Source organism: Terrapene carolina, unplaced genomic scaffold, assembly GCF_002925995.2.
Source record: "Terrapene carolina triunguis isolate 2854851 unplaced genomic scaffold, T_m_triunguis-2.0 Scaffold113, whole genome shotgun sequence".
Classification (NCBI taxonomy): domain Eukaryota; kingdom Metazoa; phylum Chordata; order Testudines; family Emydidae; genus Terrapene; species Terrapene triunguis.
This window is the reverse complement of record NW_020664464.1, coordinates 6,480,603-6,500,394: the sequence shown is the minus strand read 5'-3', so window position 1 is coordinate 6,500,394 and position 19,792 is coordinate 6,480,603. Positions and strand designations below refer to the sequence as shown.

The 19,792-nt window shown below is 40.9% G+C and overlaps 1 protein-coding gene across 1 annotated transcript in view; it reads right to left on the bottom strand.

Annotated features, from left to right (window-relative positions):
- Positions 1-19,792, bottom strand: part of FOCAD (focadhesin) — a 200,311-nt gene that overhangs the window by 9,557 nt on the left and 170,962 nt on the right. Inside the window, exons 29-37 of the mRNA XM_026652328.1 lie at positions 16,718-16,865; positions 13,037-13,156; positions 9,942-10,064; positions 6,408-6,485; positions 5,937-6,008; positions 5,639-5,741; positions 3,996-4,076; positions 2,889-3,017; positions 1,642-1,742 (exon numbers count right to left, since the gene is read on the bottom strand). Coding sequence (XP_026508113.1) covers positions 1,642-1,742; positions 2,889-3,017; positions 3,996-4,076; positions 5,639-5,741; positions 5,937-6,008; positions 6,408-6,485; positions 9,942-10,064; positions 13,037-13,156; positions 16,718-16,865 — 955 coding nt within the window. The remainder of the gene's footprint in view (positions 1-1,641; positions 1,743-2,888; positions 3,018-3,995; positions 4,077-5,638; positions 5,742-5,936; positions 6,009-6,407; positions 6,486-9,941; positions 10,065-13,036; positions 13,157-16,717; positions 16,866-19,792) is intronic.

The following is a 19,792-nucleotide window of genomic DNA, read 5'->3' as shown; positions in this document are numbered from 1 at the left end:
GCAGAACTACAGGTGAATCATTGTTATTGCTGTTGGAGCATGGGCACAGACATTCTTCTGGTCTGGGTGTAGGGGATTTTTCTAAAGAATAGATTTCTTACGTTAGTTATTGAATTCCTAATTAGTGGGTCCTGTTCAGGCTCCCCAAAAATCTGAAATTGTCTGTCCCTTGATAAAGATAACTGCCATAGAAATCTGAAAGGAGTTTGCTTTGCACAATGGAATGGCTTTCGTAACAGTTCATTCTATTGTAGCTGCACATGAAGGACAGGGATTTCAAATTTAATACTGACATTTAAAGTTAGACTCATAGATGTAAGGTCAGAAGGGAATATCATGATCCTCTAGTCTGACCTCCTGCACATGACAGAACAGAGAATCTCACCCACCTGCTCCTGAAATAGATCCCTAACCTCTGGCTGAGTTACTAAAGTCCTCAAATCATGCTTTTAATACTTCAAGTTACAGAGAATTCACCATTTTATGCTAGTTTAAACCAATCTGACCGGGGGGGAAATTCCTTCCTGATCCCAAATATGGCGATCAATTAGACCCTGAGTATATGGGCAAGACCCACCAGGCAGATACCTGGGAAAGAATTCTCTGTAGTAACTCAGAGCCCTCCCCATCTAGTGTCACATCTCCAACCGTTGGGAATTTTTGCTACTGGCAGTTGCTGATGGGCCACATGCCATTGTAGGCAGTCCCATCATAACATCCCCTCCATAAATTTATCAAGTTTAGTCTTAATTCAACTTTGCTTTATATACATTTCCAGAATACTTGAAAGTGGAACCATTTGTTATTAATCGTATTTATTTGGGCCAATATTTTCAAAAATGGGAGCCTAAAGTTGTCTGCAATGGATGCTGTTGAGTAGTTTTACTTCTGAAATAAGGTTATTCACTTCAAATGTCTAAATATGGATTTAGGAGTCTAACATTATGCTTGTGATTTTGAGACTCTTGACCTAGAAATTTAGCCTTTTTCTTTAGCATATTGTTTGGTATCCAATCCAGATTGCTACAAAACTATTTGTCATTTGTAAGCAGTCACCAAATAGTTTGGATTAGTAATTTACAGACTATAGATTGTTTGCAAACTGTTCACCCAAGCTATTTGTTATTCAGTAGTTGTGAGGTATGCCTATCCTGAATCACATAGTATTGTTTCTGCTCCACGAATGCAGCACTGAACTTTTTAAAACAGGAGAATAATCTGCTTTTGTTATCAGTTTATGGATGAATAAATCATTCATGTTAGAATGTGTGAAACTTTCAGGATTCATAACCATATTCACAAATACCCATCCGTCATCCAAATATTCATGAATAACTATTATTATGACTAAACTCAGTATGTGTCACAAAAATATTCATGATCACGTTTCTTGAAAATTACTTCAGGGTTTCACATTTCCAGTTTGTATGTCAGGCTAAAATACAGTTGCTCTGCTTCCTGCTTCTGTAGCCCAACATCAGCGCTGCTCATGAACCACCTACTCATACAAAGGGGTATCTATTCATTTCTTTATGCATATATTCAACTTCCATAATGCAACCCAGGTACAATGAGAAGAGTTTACATGTCAAAGACCGAGCAGTCTCAAATGACATCTAAATTCAATTAAAATGAAGGAACTAAACGGATGCACTGTTTCTTCTGGAACTTCTGAGGTTTACAATAACACAATTTTTCCAATGTGTTAAAGAAGTTTCCACATTCAAAGCACCATTCAGATACTGAGAGCAATATGGACAATTTAGTTCAATATGAGAAATGCTCTTGCAAATTTCTCTTATATACAAAGGTGAAAGTAAGCCGGTACGCCCCGGTACAGCGTACCGACAAGAGCAAGAAATAAGTTTCAGTGGTAGCCGTGTTAGTCTGTATCAGCAAAAAAAAAAAAAACGAGGAGTCCTTGTGGCACATTAGAGACTAACAAATGTATTTGGGCATAAACTCATTAGACTGACCTAACACTTGGTAAAGCACCCCCATCCTTTCATGTATTTATACCTGCTCCTGTATTTTTTACTTCATACACCTGATGAAGTGGGTTCTAGCCCACAAAAGCTTATGCCCAAATACATTTGCTAGTCTCTAGCAAGAAATAAGAGCAGCCTCCCTATTACTGAGCCCTCCAAAGCATCACAATCTAAATCCAAGAGCAAAAGCATGGCTCAGCTGTAGGGGAATCTGTAATGCCAACAATTACCATTCCATGAAGCAAGAGACACCAAATTCAACAGAACCAAATGACAATGGAATGGAGAACTCAGCACCAGAGATATTTTTGAGTGAAATAGTCAAACACTCATTAGACATTTATAGCCATGCTTCAGATAAGGAGCTGGTCTAAATCTGGTATGAGAAAAAACTTCTTGTCACGGGAAAACACTGACAAATCAGGTGTATTGCAGAGGAAAGGGCTATGCTTTCCTCTGACACATCTGGCATTTCTGTTAGAGACAGTATATCACACAACTGGTATGCTGTAAAGATTAGAACAAATCAACATTTCTGATGTGAACCCTTCTCCCTTACCATGGACACTGACAAAGTTTAGCTCCAGGTCCCAATGTTGCAGTAGGCTCCTATTACTAAAATGGGCCAAATCCCAAATCTGATCCAGACACTTCTGAATTCTGGGGAATTTCAGATCTAGATCTGAACTTTGTGGCTCTGACGTTTCTCTAATTTGTACCAGTATTGGAATTCCAATGTCCCCATGGGAATGTTTGCAAACATAAGCTCAGAAACACAAAAATCATACTTCAGGGTATGTTAAATGCTCTAGACTCTTTAAAGAACTCTGGACAGTATGATCTTTTGAACACAAGTCACATGAAAATGATCCAAAGGACTCATAAAATCATTAAACTTACCAAAGTTCAGTCTCATCAAAGGAGAAAGAACTGAAGCCCAGTTCACAGGTGGATACTGGTAGCTTTCTCCAACTAAAGCTATAGGTGCCAAAGCTACTTTCACCAAGTGAGGGGGAATGGATTCAGGGCCTGCAACAGAACAACCAATTATCACCTGAATTTCATGAGCAGCAAATTGGGTAAAATAACCAAAACAAGGAATATAAAAACATAAGACATGAATTTACAGTATTACATACTGGACTGAAAAACAATTTGTAATGAAAGACAAAGACATTATAAAAGCACCTAAAAATATTCTGCCATTTGTATTGCCTGCAATTGGCTGAATATGCTGCAAACTTTTTGGAATGCAGTTATTGGATTATACAAAGAATGGTCTGCTAAAGAAGTGTTCTTCTGTCTCTGCTGAAGCGGAGCTAGTCTAAAATTAATTTTAGAAATTAAAATGAATAAAAATAAATTAAAATAATTTGTACTTCTACAGCAACTCCCATCCAAGACTCTCAAAGCACTTTACACACATTAATAAATTAAGCCTTATACCGCTTCTCTGAGGTGAGTAATTACTGTCTTCATTTTACAGGCAGGGAAACTGATGCAGAGAGATTGCATGATTTATCCATATTCACACAGGAAATCAGCACCAGAATTCGGAACAGAGCAAAACTTTCTGCCACCAGTTCCCCAAGTTCCATCCAACAGACACCTACAACCCAAATTCTAGCCCTCATTTAACTTCTACCCAAGCCCAAGTCGAAGGCTTTGTCTTCACTGCAAAGAAGGTGTGGGTTGTTTTTTTAAACATCAAGATAGCTAACTCAATATAAAGTCCGACTGGAGTAAAGGCACAAGTAGTTGAGAGCTGGCCTCAACTAGCTATGCTATAGTAAAAACTACCTGGGTCTTATCTCTACTCTGATTTTCTACACAAATTTAACAAGGTTCTAACATGGTTTATATTAAAATATTTTTCACTGAAATTTCTATTTTTAATATAATTCATTAGTGATTTTTTATAGTTTATTACAGGTAAAAACATAGGTCAAATCACATTTTACAGAAGCAGCACATTATCACATCTTTATGGAATTTGCTCAATCTCACCTTTCTTTCCTCCTTCAATGGCAAAGTCAATAGCTGCCCTGATAAAGCTGTTTTCAGGCAAGTAGCTGAAATCTGGAGGAACTGTGAAGACAAAAAATATGAAATAAGCCAGCAACTTGGCAGGACAAATAATAATTTCCAACTACCCTATACAGTCAAAGGCAAAATGAGGTCTTTATGAACTGATCCTCGGTTAAGACACTGATAGTGACCATTTCTATTAGATCAAAAGACTGATGCAGAAGTTATCACTGGCTTCCCCCTAGCCCATCATTCTTTCCATGTGAATTTAGTGTTGATGAAAGGTGCTGGACTGCCAGCAATGAAGAATGGACTCATTCATTTGTCCACTAAAAAGCTATTATGGTGTGTGAACTTCTCCCTACACCTCAGTTTATATGCCTCTATCCTAACCTGTAGGGACTGCTAAGCATAATAGCACAGGTTACACTCCATACCCACTAAGTCCTTGGCCTCTCTGCCAAGACTGCCGCCAAGAGGATTGAGGGTTGTTTTTGTGGTGTTGACATGTGTTCCTCCTTGATGCTACTGACTCATTCACAACTTGAGTCAGATTGAAACTAACGGCCTATACTTAGCTCCCTCTATTGAATTATATTTCCCACCAATCATCTTGCCCTGCAATCATTTACCTGGTGGATTACTGGTGAAATTATAGTTGGTCACTCCATACCATTAGGTGAAATTCACACCTGCACTGAGGGCCAGTAAAGAGTCTATGTACCACTTAAATCCCACTTAAGCTCTCTTGTAGGCTTAAGTGGGACATAAGTGATGCCTAGCCCTCATGCTGACCCTCTGCACAGAGATGAATTTCAGCCTTTGTGAATAGCATACTGGACTGCTTAAGAAGACAGATTAGTTGTGCCTTCTAGCTAATCAGAGAATAGCTCATCTGTAGGAGTACAGTTATGAAAAATTAATCTCATTTATTTTCCTTTCTTTGTATTGGTTGGTTTTTAAATGTTTAAAATATTTAAGGGAAAAAGATGCTGAAATAAGAAGTCAGCAAATCTGGAAATCCAATTAGCTCTCAGAGCACAGTATAAATATTTCAGTTACAAAACATAGATCAAGGTCCTCCTGCACAAATCTAATTTTAAAACAATTATGCATTATTCTATTGGGGAAGGAATAGCTCAGTGGTTTGAGCATTGGCCTGCTAAACCCAGGGTTGTGAGTTCAAGCCTTGAGGGGGCCATTTAGGGATCTGGGGCAAAAACCTGTCTGGGGATTAGTCCTGCTTTGAGCAGGGGGTTGGACTAGATGACCTCCTGAGGTCCCTTCCAACCCTGATATTCTATGATTCTATGTTGTAAATTTAAAACTAGAGAATACAGCCTGGACTGGAACAGCTTAACTTGTGAGCTCTTAGACTCTGATTCTGCAAGCAGAAACATGTGAATAGACCCTTGCACTCAACACCACTGACTTTAATGGGGCTCTGCACGGATACAAGGATCTGATTGCATGTTACAACTTGCAGGTTCGGTGCCTTGGATTGTGAGCTTTTAGAGCCAAAGATTGTCTTTTCATTTTACATGGGTGCAGTGTTCTAGCATAAGAGCTTCCCCCTAAAGCCTGTCACGTATTCTTAAACAACAACAATGAAAGCATCTTACCGGATGTTCTGTTCTGGGTTGAGGACAAACTGGATTGATGAAGGTGTCCTAAAAGCCAAGCTGCATTTGTCTGAAGACCAATCACCCCAGAAAAACTGACTATCTGTAAAGGCAATTATTGGACATGAATTTGTAGGCTAGTCTCATTAATGATGGTCTCTTCATTCTGTGCTGCAACAGCAAGCTGGACACAAAAAAATGGTACTTTTTTTTTTTAAATTAAATCTGGATCCTCCACACAAGGTACTGTAGTACAGTGCACATCACACATTATTGGAGACAGACATGATCCTCTCACCTGAGTCAGGGTTCTGATGATTTCATTAAGTTTATTTTGAAACTGGGATGACTGGATAGCCTCAGATTTCAGCTGCCAGGAAAAAAACAAACAAAAGGATGTGAACATCTGAAGGAAAAGCAAAACAATGAAATGCATAATTGGTGGTGGAGGAACTGGTTTAGCTCTCATACACAACAAATATTGTTGAAAGCAACCTAAGGACCAAATTTTCTTTTCAAAGATATTATTCTGACAGAGGAAATACATTTTTGTACAATTAATTCAAAACTCTGCAGCAAACTGAATGTTTTGCTATTAAATAAGCCTAGTTATTTAATTATTCAATGTATTAACCACCACCTTCCCCCCAAAAATCCATTCTGGTGTTATAGGTGCTCATAGAGAGGTGATCCCATTCAGTTTTCCAGCCTGAATCTTTAACTTTGTTTCTAAAGGAAACACAGGTATCACGTGCTTATATCTTTTTACCTGTATCATGGATGCTTCAGAACCCACCAACGCGACCAGCCCATTGACAGCAGCCAGACGCTGCATTGTGGGAGACCCCTATAAATCCAAGCAAAATCAACACATGACAAAGGGGTGGAAGGCGGCATAACACTGAACAGCAAAGGCATTTTCCTCCAAGAAAAGACTTTCTTTTTAATTCTGAACTATATAGACATACCTCTCCCCCAACAAACTCATATGCTGGCCTCGGAGTGTGAGACCCAACTATGTTACCAAGGCTGTGAAATAAATAGTATTTCTGGGACTTGCTCCTTTTCCCAAACTCAAATAATAGTATATTTCTCATTAACATAGCACCTCCCACTACAGTATGTTCCAGTCTAACATCTTTGAAGTGCATCACCCATAAGAACATGCTGAGATGATCTAGTCTTTATACAGACTGTCGAAATTTTGTGTTATTAATATTTACCTTCAAATCCCATCTTGGAGGATTCATTTAGGATCTGCTTTTAAAACTACATTTCATATGTAATTTTTTGGTACAATGGGATAAATCATTACTATGGAATTGTAAGCATAATAAATGAATACATTTCACTCAATTCTTTATTCAATTATAATGACAGTGATTAATGTTGCCTTCAGTAGGCCTAGAATTGTTCAGCTCCACCTACTACACTAAATGCAATCTAAGCATCACAGTGTAGTTTCTGTATTCACTGGGCATACAGATGGCAATTACAGGCTGATCAAAGTAGAGCTAGAGCCATTTATTACTTAATGAAATATGCACTTACGGTAAACTTACAGTGAACAGCAAAACACAATTCCATTTTGCCAGTCTAATTTTTGTTAAGTACCACCTTACTTCATAAGTGATCTCAATGTTAGTGTGACTACTCATGGACTAAGATACTACTCACGGTGAGTAAAGAATGCAGTTGAGCTCTCACAGACTATCTGGAATATTTTTGGTAGAGAGCTGTCTTACATTGCCTTGTTGCTTATAAAAAAAACCAACGGTTAATAACCTTTCTGTAACTATTGTTCTTCGAGATGTGTTGCTCATGTCCATACCACATTAGGTATGCGCACGCTGCGTGCACAGTTGCTGGAGATATTTCCGTCAGTGGTATCCATTGGGCTGGCTCTAGTGCCCTCCGGTACATCCGTATAAGGAGCTCAGCCGGCTCCTGAGTTACTTCTTGCCAGCTAACTCCGACAGAGGGACAGGAGGGTGGGTCGTGGAATGGACATGAGCAACATATCTTGAAGAAGAACAGTTACAGAAAAGTTAGTAACCATTTTTATTCTTTCAATGCTTGCTCATGTCCATTCCACGTTAGGTTCCTCCCAAGCGATAGCTTAGGAGGTGGGCTCAGAGTTCATGGACATGCAGATTGCAACACTGCTCTACCAAACCCAGCATTATCTCTAGCCTGCTGGGTGATGGCGTAATAGAATGAAAAAGTATGCACCGACGACCAGGTCGCAACCTTCCAGGAGAGATATGACAAGGGGCACGATGTCAGCGGCTCAAAAGGAGGGCCTGAAAGTCTTGACAGGACCAGGTTTAGGTCCCACGGGGGAATGGGTTCACGAATTTGCGGGTATAGTGTCTCTCAGCCCTTGAAGAAGCAAATGGACATTTTGTGAGAAAAAACTGACCTACCATCTACTGGAGGGTGGAAGGCTAAGATGGCTGCTAGGTGTACCTTAAATCGATGAAATGGCTAGGCCCTGCTGTTTCTGAAGGAGCAGATCCTCCACCACAGACTGGAGAGGTGATCCAGCAGGTCAGAGGCCTCATTGGGAGGACCACATGGAGAAACACTTCCATTTGGCAGGGTCACTCTAGTAGTGGCCATGTGCTCCCTTCTGCTCCCCAGCAATGACACCACCGAATCTTGTACTGCTGGCGAAAGCAGTACCGATAGCTAAGGCTAAGATTTTGTCATGGTTATTTTTAGTAAAAGTTATGGACAGGTCACGGGCAATAAACAAAAATTCACGGAAGCCAGGACCTGTCTGTGACTTTTGCTGCTGCGGCTCCATGGTTTCCCACACCACCGTGGTGGCTGGGAGCTGTGGGGTTCCTCCTTCACCCACGGCGGCTGGGAGCTGCAGGGTGACCATATTTCCCAAAGAGAAAATGGGACACCTGAGCCACTCACCCGAGGCGTCACCTTCCCCCCACGCAAGGCTGTCGCCCATCACTGGAACACTGAGGCACGCCCCCTCAGAAGTCTGTCACCTGTCGCTGGAGCTTTGCAGGCATCTTCTCTTCTCGCTGCTGTCGCCTGTCACTGGAACCCTGCCAGGGCCCCACTGGCTGTCAGCTCCAGAGTCCTGCAGCCCTGGGGCTGAAACAGAGAATGTCAGGGAGATCTCTGGAAGTCCATGACCTCTGTGACATAAACGTAGCCTTACCCATAGTGCCAGCAGGTCCCTGGCCACAATGAATGCCTCCAGAGTAGACAATACCGTGATCCCACTGGTGCTGTATTGCCCCTCCTTTGCCAAGGGATTGTCCGGGACTGGACTCAATGTAGTCTGCAAATGAGGCCAACTCAACGGTCCCACCCTCAGAGCAGGGGCAGAGGAGTGGCCTCACTCAGACCGCACACCACTGTGCTCCTCATACTTGGCTCTCTTCAGAGTCCCCTCTTGGTCAGCTGAATCTTAAGTTTTTTCTTTGGCACAGGTGAAGGAGAATGGTACCGAGAAACTCACTCGGTGGGAGGAGCACTCCGCACCAACGCTGAAGTACTGGGTGCTGAGTGGGACCTTCTTGGCTCCAATGAGGGACCAAGGGCTGCCTCCATCAGGAGGGACTTCAACCTGGTCTCCCTGTTCTTCTTTGTATGGGGCTTGAAGTCCCGACAGATCTGGCAGTGGTCCCTGATGAGTCTCTCCCATGCACTTCAGACAACTGGAGCGGGTCACTCACAGGCATGGGTTGGCTGCAGGAGGCACAGGGCTGCGAACCTGGTGACTGAGGCATGCCCCAGCACGGGACGAAACTCCACTAACAGGGTGAGAAGCACCACCTAAGCATATACAACTAATCTACAGCAGTCAAAACTGAGAAAATAAAAAACTGGGATAGAGAAACAAGGGAAAAGGACTAAACTAAGAGCACTGAGTAAGAGTTTGTCAATGCAGGAGGAGCTGTTCCAGTGACCATCACAGGCGGTAAGAAGGATCTGAAAGGGTGCGGAGCCAGCAGGCTACTTATATTGGGGCATGAGCACACAAAACCATAGGGCACTAGAGCTGGCCCGATGGATACCACTGTGGGAAAAAATCTCCAGTGACCTTGCACACAGTGCGCGCACACCTACCGTGGAATGGACATGAGCAAGCATGCAAAGAGAAAAATATTGCTTTTTCTTTAAACAGACTGCAGAGAGAGTCTTGCTTCTAAATGTGAATCTAATCGCCTGCTCAAATAATTCAAACTATTCTTAACTATTTTCTTCTCCTTAATGAAATAAACTCATTAGTAATTTATTTTTTTTTAAAAGGACAGACAGACAGCTCTTCTACCTCTGCAAGCACAATTTTCATCCAGGCAGGAAGCAGTCTGTTACTCAAGTCTTCTGCTTTCCCATGTCCACAGACTGACAAACCATGAACTATGCTACCCAATGCCAAAGCAAAACCGGATGTCTGCAGGAAACACAAGATATCGAAAACACAGATTACAAAACAGCTTTCACAAAAGCCCATGTATTCCTTTTTCAAAAGAAAAACATCCTGCATTTTCCAGGTGCAGTACGTCCCACTGATATGTTCAATAACACAAGCTACATCATCATTCAAAATAGCAGGTGCTTTTAAAATGAATAGTTGACTGAAACAAAGAGACAACACTACAGGTATCAATTTCAGAAAATCGAATTATATGAAGCATCCAGTTTTACGATGTTGAGCCCTGTCATGTTGTAATGTACTGGTTTGGTGCGTGTCTATGTATACATAGGGAATTATGTTGCCCTCTAATGACTGGCTTGAAAAAAGGATAGAGGCTGCTACTGCTATCAGTCAATGGACTTCTTTAGGTCAAGTGACAGACACCTGTTTTTTGAGAGCTGAAGAACAAGTGTTGTAGTTCAGAGAGATATTTAGGCCTCCATCAGCAAAAGCTTAAGCACCTGCTTAAATCAATGGCATTATGCATATACTTAAAGTTAAGCATTTGCGTAAGTATGTGTGTTATTTGCAACATATATATATTTAACTATACCAGGCAACATCAAGGCCTCCTTTGCCTTAACCGGGTGACGAGGCAGGAACTAGTGGAATGCAAATGAGTTAATAATGCAACTATTAGGACATCAGCAGCTGTATAGATACTCATCATGATCAGAGTGGAGTCTCATTGCAAGTTTCTACTCCTTGATTCTGTGGGACAAGGTCTGTGCTTTAGGGCAGGGAATTCTCAACCTTCTTCAGTATGGATCACATTTTAATATCAACATTGTCTCCTTGACCAAATCCCCTCCCATTCACAGAATACCTAACTTCACAATTACACAACATCCTTGTTGCAACTGCAGCAATTGCTTACATGGAACAGTGATATTAGGAAATAATGTAATGTATTTTTAGCTTCTTTAATGTGATTTAGCAGCTGGAAAAAAGAAGGAACCAGTATTACATGACCAGCTAGTTGTTTGCAGACCACCAGCAAGTGCCCCAGGGACCAAGGTGCCGGAGCCTCTCTTTTAGAGGATGGTTTTCTGATGTGAAGAAAAAGGATTACAAAAGTAAATGTTGATTTGCCTCCCATTTCCAGATAAATTTACTAGTCTGCTGATTATTGTGAAGTTTGGTTTTGATTGTGAACAGTCCTGTCAGCATTTCCTCTCAGTGACAGCACTTCTTCTCTTTTCCCATTGGCTAGACAAGGAGGAAGAAGCAGTGCTGAAACAAGGCTGTTGGAGTGAAGCGAGTCAAACTGTGACAGAAGGGCAGTCAAGGGATGCTGAAGTAACAAAAGGATACTGTTTTGGTCATCTGTTAGATGGAGATCCTAGAACAGGGGTTCCCAAACTTCATTGCACCGCGACCCCCTTCTGACAACAAAAATTACTACAGGACCCCAGGAAGGGGGACCAAAGCCTGAGCCCACCCAAGCCCCGCCAGCCCAGGGCGTGGATGGGGGTAAAGCCAAAGCCCCATCTCCCCAGGCAGGGGGCCAAAGCCGAAGCCCAAGGGCTTCAGCCCCAGACAGGGGGCCTGTAACCTGAGCCCTGCTGCCCAGGGCTGAAGCGTTTGGGCTTTGGCCCCGGGCCCCAGCAAGTCTAAGCCAGCCCTGGCAACCCCATTAAAACAGGGTCGAGACCCACTTTGAGGTCCCGACCCACAGTTTGAGAACTGCTGTCCTAGAACACTGACTGTGTGGAAAGGGACACCCTAGAGGAAGTACACCAAGCTATTAGGGTTGTGTTTGTGATCTGCTGTATGGAGTCTACAGAAAGAGTAGACATTCAGCTGCCTATAATTAAGGCTAAGATTTCATCATGGATATTTTTAGTAAAAGTCATGGATAGGTCACGGGCAATAAAGAAATATCAAGAAAAAAAGCCCTGTCCTGACCTGACTTTTACTAAAAATATCCATGATAAAATGGGAAGGGACAGGGCAGCTGTGAGGTGGCGGGGAGCTCTGGAGCCTCCACCACTGGTGGGGACTCAGAGTTCCAGGGTCCCCCTGCCACCAGTGGCAGAGGGGAGCTGCATGGTCCCCCTGCCCCTTTCCCAGTGGCAGGGAGCACTGTGGGGGTCCCCCTGCTCCCCCATAACAGCAGGGGAGCACTGTGGGGGTCCCTTGCCCCCCCCCATGGCAGCAGGGGAGCACTGCGGAAGTCCTTCTGCCCCCTTGTGGCAGCAGGGGAGCTTCGGGGCTCCCCCTGTCCTCCTGCAGTGGTGGGCAGCTGCCAGGGGTCCCCCTGCTCCGCCGCCGCAGGAGCGGGGAGCTGCCGGGGATCCCCCGGCTGCCGCGGCTGGCAGGGAGCTTCGGGGTACCCCCCACACCTGTGGCAGCTGGGAGTTGCGGGGTATCTCCACTGCCCATGGCGGCTGAGAGCTTAGGGGCCCGCTGCTTCAGGCGGCGAGGTGTATCTTACAGCTCCCTGCCGCTGCAGGAGGTGACGGGACCCTGGAGCTCCCAGTCCCCGGGGCTGAGGTCACGGAGGTCTTTGGAAGTCACAGATTCTGTGACTTCCTTGACCTCCATGACAAAACCGCTGCCTTACCTATAATTCAAGAGAACCCAGAGAAAGGCTATTTCCCCAGGAAGAGAGGGTCTCAAGAATAGAACTAGGAAGAAGATATTAATTGGGAAGTTCAAGGTGCTGAGACACCCTGAAATGAAAATGTAAGCTTTTCCCTTAAACATGGTCAGACTATATAAATTCAGTTTTTGTCTCACCCTTTGGTAATGAACAGTTAGAGGGAATATACATATTAAACAAATGGCCTTCATTGTACCCTCCCTCAAATCACACTCTTTCAAACAAATACCCAAGAAGGATCAAGGAATTTCCATCTTACGCTGACATGGGTGCAGCGTTAAAGATACATAGGAAAAGACAAACAAATATAATGAAAGAAAGGGGTCCAAACTGTGGATATAACCTGCTGATTATTTTCCGCTAACGTCCGCAACTTGTTCATGATCTCTTCAGCCTCCACTGCCTCTATGATTTTCATGCTGAAAGCAGAGATGCAGGAACAGGCAATGGAGTAGGCAAGGATCTGAATAAAGAGAAAGGGGAAAAATACAGGTAAAAAAAACAGGTTAACATTTCCCAGGGTGAGAACACATAGGGAACAGCTTTGATTGAATACTGTAGATCAGGGGTTGGCAACCTTTCAGAAGTGGTGTGCCGAGTTTTAATTTATTCACTCTTATTTAAGGTTTCGCGTGCCAGTAATATATTTTAATGTTTGTAGACGGTCTCTTTCTATAAGTCTATAATATATAACTAAACTATTGTTTTATGTAAAGTAAATAAAGTTTTAAAAATGTTTAAGAAGCTTCATTTAAAATTAAATTAAAATGCAGAGCCCCCCGGACCGGTGGCCAGGACCCGGGCAGCGTGAGTGCCACTGAAAATCAGCTCGCATGCCGCCTTCGGCACACGTGCCATAGGTTGCCTACCCCTGCTGTAGATATACACCAAGGCACCTCGTTCCTCTGCCCCACTCCAGATAATAAGTAACCCACCCCAAATGTATTCAAGGATACCTAATTCTAGGAAACAAGTGAAATAAAATGTGGATACAATCATTCAGTATAGGAATAAGTTCACTGTAAAATAACCAGACCAATACAAGTTTTCCACGTGGTTTCCAATGCTGCTGCATGCTACATGTCAGGATTGTGATAACACTCAAATTTACAATATCTGGCCATTAACGAACAAACAATCAATCATTAAAATTACACTACTGACCAACTGATATTCCATACCTAAGGAAATCCAATGTTGAGAGCTACACGTATGCCCTCAACCCAAACTTTTGTGCCCAGGTACAACAGATAGTAAGAGACGTACCTCATATTTTGAAATGTTTATGAATTCCTATATCTAAACCAAAGTAGTAAATTGTAATTGCTGCCTTAACTCTGGTCTCCTTTGCCTTTGTATATTTTATTCAATTCAGTGTTAGCACGATGCTAGTATTTATTGTCCATTTGGAGACAGTGTTGTGATATTTTAAGATCATACTAAATTCTTCATTGTAGTGAACAGAAACTTTACATAAGATTACAAGAGATGGGTTTATAAGGACCATTTCATACTCTAGGTGTCCAGAAAAAGTTTACAAAGCAAAGCACTTGCTACTGACAGTACAGTGCCTCTTTAGGCCAAGGCAGCAGCCATTATGCACTCAGCAACAGCGCTCACAGCTCTTCAATACTAGAAACTGCTGAGAGAGGAAATCTGGTCAGGACACCCAGATTCTTTCTCACTCTTCCTGAAAAGTACTATAAGGTCTTTACTTTTCTCTTGACAACCACAAGGCAGGTAAAAGACCTTTGGTTTAGGATCTCATCCAAATGATGGATAATGAGATGTACCAGGGATGTTGTTATAAATACTATGTAATGGAATTCATACTATAACTGTAAAAGTATCTCCTGGGCGAGCAGTTCTCAACTAGGAGTCTGGGGCCCCCTAGGGGGCCGCAAGCAGGTTTCAGGGGGTCCGTCAAGCAGGGTTGCCATTAGACTTGCTAGAACTCAGGGTGGAAAGTTGAAGCCCCACTGGGTATGGCAGAACCCCAGGGCCCCGAGCCCCACCACCTGGAGCTAAATCCGAAGTCTGAGCAACTTAGCTTTACGGGAGCCCCTGTTGTGTGGGGCCCTGGGCAACTGCCCTGCTTGCTACTCCCTAATGCCTGCCCTGGTTTTTAATTTACTGGATATGCAGAAAAACAGTTGTGGGCCAGGAAGTTTTTCTAGCATGTGGGGGGGGGGGGGGGGGGGCTCAGAAAGTAAAAAGTTGAGAACCCCTGTCCCAGGCAATGCAGGATGCTGATGGCTTATGCATTTAAAAACATGCAGTGCTGTTCTGGCATAATTATAGTTATGGTAAAGAAGGTTTTTTTACAATTATAAGCCTTTTTTTCAGCTGTTTTTAATTTCCTAGAAAGATTCGTCCTCCGGGCTGACATTTTTCGTGCTTAAGTCCAAAACTACATGCTTAAAAATATTTTTGGTAAAATTTTGTTTGACCTTCCACACACATGGTCACATTTTTCAGTATGTGTAATCAGGAGATCACACAATGAAAGAAAATACTTTGAGGTTATACCACAATGTGCTGTGATCCCATTAGCTCTCATATGCAGCAAGGTTGGACCAGCTCATTACTTGGATGGGAGACCTCCAAAGAACACACCAGTAGCAACAGGATACAATATTGATGAGTCAGGGATTAACCCTGTATGGTGCAGGTGTGGAATGTTGAACATACTGGACAGGAATAAGACAGGGAGTGCAGAAACCTTCCCCACAAACACAAATGGTAAGCTACGGTCCCATCCACTTCTGGTCATTAAAGATTCCATGGCTTTTTTTGTAAGTGTAGTCATGTCCCAGTATCCTGGGCAAACTGTAACTGGCGTAATTACATACCTTCTCCCCAAATTCCCTATGGAGTTTCAAATTGAAAGGAAGTATGCTTTACTTCTTATTCCAAAGTTTTTGTAATGTTAAACAGATTCTGCATTTCATTCCAGCAGTTGCTGCATTGAAGCCTGTGTAAAATTTGTACATCAGTTAAGGTTCTGTAAAGCACTCCATAATCAATGGGGATGAAAAATTATTTTATAGCTATAAAACACGTTATTGCATAATCCAAGAACTATAGAAGGCTAATACACAACATATATTGACTGCAAGCAAAAACTGAACTATATAAAAATATACCTTTATTTAAAAAAAGAAAATAAAGTTTTAGTGCTGTACCAAAAAAGTAGAACTCCGTACCGATAGCTTATAAATCCCTTGGAAAAATAGGGGATTATGTAACGCAACTATTCAGCATGCAATGGGCTTAAGTGTGACAGGAACAGGCTTTTTTTTAAATATAAGCACATGCTCTAATTTGCTCTCTCGCTTAGTCTCCATTACAGTTTCCCCAGTGTTGTCAGCCTCACTAGTCAAGTTACATCTCAACTTGAATTGCTAACTCTTCGGGGCAGGGATGATGTCTCATTTGTCTGTTAAGTGTCATACATTTTGGCACTATATAAATAATGTCATGCTTAAACCCCACTCATCTGAGTTTTAAAACACTTGAAAACTGTTATAATGGGAAATGCTGACAAACCCACACCACAGTAGCATTTCTTAGTGCTACAATCACAGGAGCAAGCAAAAGGAACTTTCAAAGAAAGGAGCAGAGACCACTTTAAAGGAAGGGTTATTGTTTATCAGTAACTTGCTTTGTGCTTTCTGGGATACTACCCCTTGCAGCAGGGATTCTACCTAAGAAGAGACAAAGTTTCTATCTAAAAAGAGTTTGATGTATTATTTCTTAGTGCCTGTGCTGTATTAAATAAAAAAAATTAGAATATCAAATAAGCTTTGTTTGATAAATATAAAGCTAAAATGTTATGATAAAAGAAAAACTAGAAGTCAAAGATTCATGCATAAAAGGAACATACCTTGGAACTGTGTATCATTAGTCTGATAGTTATAGTATGTATGGCGCTTTCTTCGGTAAAAGTCGATATTATGGGTGGGGACGAAGGAAAAGTGGAGGGGGATAGAAAGTTATAATAAAGAAAAGAAAAGAGTCCTACCTCCTGGAACATTCTGCTTTGCTCTTCACTGGCATCCAGGTAGCTACAGAGTTTCCTCAGAGAGGCAGAGACATGAACCCGTGATTCTGTTTGGCTGCTGTGACTCATAAATGAAAGAACAAGTCCTACACCCAAGATACATCCAGTGCTTAAAAGGAAGAGAAAACATAAAATGGTTAGGAAGAGTTAAGGAAGCCTAGGCTCCTTTTGGATCTATTTTTCAATACTACTCAGGATACTGAGCTGTAGAAACTCAACTTGAACCTATATGGCATTTCAACTGCATAGATACTACTAATGTGACTGATACCTAGTCTTCTTAAAGGACAGCTCTTTCTCTCTCTTCCTCACAGACACACAGATAAGAGTTCATTGCCTCTAGAGATGAAGCACTCCCAGCCCTTATGCACATGATATACTATACTGATGTCACTAGCAATATCAACTGTTAAAGTGAACAGTCAATGTAGTGTGAAACAAGGAAGGCAGGAGTTCTGGGGACTCTTGTTAAAACTTGGGATATCCTGTTAAAATTAATGCCGCTAGTACTCAAACTAAATAAAAATAACTTCAAGAAATACTTTTGCCTTATCTTTAAATATTTAACACTTTCCAACAGCAATACAAGGATTGGAGACATTTTTTCCCAGTCTCTATCTACGCCTCAGAGGACAATGAAGATAACCCTCAGCAACAGATACTCCTAAATATCACTGGGATATATGAACTATAGAACAATTGGAAAATTAAACATTTAGAATTATCACAAGTTATCATATATAAATTTTATATTATAATTTATTCATAAAATATGCAAAAATTAGAGACAGTTTGGCTAAAAGAAAAAAGTGTTTGATATAGTTAGATTTCCAATCACAACAATTTTCAGTGTAACAATGCTTTAAAAAAATAATTTACATTTCATAGGGGAGTGCAGGAGAAAAAGTTTTGTGAGGAAAACAGTGAATTTATTAGTGATCATTCTTACTTTTCTCTTTTTAAATTGTGTCTATACGGCTATTAAAAACATACCAGTTAAAGTGCCACAGCATGCTCTATGGGCTCTTACTGTAATATTTCTGACATAATGGCAATAATGCTATCTTCTCTTCTCAGTGGAATAATTCAACCATATAAAATACTGTAGCGTATACTACACCACAAAGTGCTTCACAAATAAGTAATGCAAAAGTAAAAGTTAAAAGGGCTGATATTATGCATAAGGGCTAACTCCTGAAATCACAGATGTTAATGGGAATTTTTGCCATCGACTACAGTGGGACCAGTAATCTATAAGACGGTTTAATGATGGAGTTCCATGTTGAAAATGTTTGAAACTTATCCTGTACTGCTGTCAATCAGTTATTTGATATTAAGCATTTTGCAGAGGCAAATCAATTTATTGTCCACAGATGTTAGATGATTATTTGAATGGAGGCCATTTAATGCCTTGAAAATTTCAGAATTATCAGGCTCATTATCGCACATATACTGAACACATAAGCAAGAACATTCATTTTTGCCAAAATCATACTTTTTTGACCTATCATGTTTGTTCTTCAAGTAGTTGTAGTCTAGTTGAGCTATACCATAGATCAATATAGTAACCAAACATTTGAAAGACTATATAAAAATATACCCTAAGGAAGGAAAAATATATATTTGGTAAGCCACAAATACTACCACTTATTTGTGACTTATCTTGGCATTCTTCAACATTTGGAGCATACATAAACCATAGAGAGGTCACAGTCAACCCCATTTTCAACACACAGTTTTTCTTAGGTTGAAAAAGAAAAAAATTCCCAAATCAATACGTAATAAAACAAGGACCGTATGTAGTATAATATATTCACTATCTGCATATTGTATTGTAACAATTGGGTGAAATTGGATGTTCTCTTTGGATTGGTTCTTTTCACCTTGCTTTCTCTGTGATCCTTGTAGAACTGAATTTGTTTAGAGAGATAATATAGTCAATGTAAACTAGATCAATAACATTAAAAGGAATTATATAACGAATGCAAATGTATAGTGAACCTTCTGTGTGTCAATAATGTTGAGAGAGAGAAATATTTGTAAATTTTATTATGTAATTTCCACAACAAAGGAGCCTAACGACTCTACTGGTGACTTAATTGTTGAATTATTTGTCAAAATCCCCCATTTTATATATATTTACAATTACACATATACTCAACAGTAATGTGTGTGAATATAGGTTTCTAAACAATATTTATATAATTCTCTATCTTAGGGGTTTATACCACCACCCATCACTGTAGCATCTGAGCACCTTCCATGTAAAATCAATAGCAATAACAAAGTCCCTAGATGACTGCTTGGAGTCTCTGATATGTCTCCGTTTTTGGTTTTCTAAAATATTAGGGTTTTTCTATTAAATCGACACACAAGGAAAAAATCTGTAATGCTCTTTGATACATAGAACATCTCACTGCATCTTCTAAATGGTGCATATCATGTATTAGAAAGCAGTACTGAACCACTAGTTTGCAAAAAAAAAATTATACAAACCAAAACACCTACTGTACAACAGCGAAAAAATACGCTAGTAAGTGATGTCTTTTCCACTAGATGGCAGCAAGATACAAGACATATCCTCTCCAACCAAATGGCAGCTCCAAGCAGCCAGAGATCTCTTAATAGAAGCTACACACCTTTTAAATCAGGCCAGCATGATGAATTTGCTCTTGGTGACTTATATCTCCAGAAGCAGCTCTCCCAGAAACATATTAAATTGAAGCAACTTTATTCCAACCACATTTAGAGGAAACATATTTTGGGTGTAAAATTGAACCTTTTTCTTATTTATGTAACATATTATATCTATTTGCAGACAGTTTGTAGCATATTTTTGATGGAACAGAACACCAGAGTATCTTCAGACAATCTCCAGCAGATGAAGTCCAAATGAAATAAACATACTACTGAAGTCACATAGGCAAAAGTGTCTACGGTGCAAAATATAAAGGTTAAAGGAACCCACTTTAAAAATAGCTATAGTTTTAGCTGGACAAGAATCAATACCAACTAAAGTCTAAAAATACTTCCTTG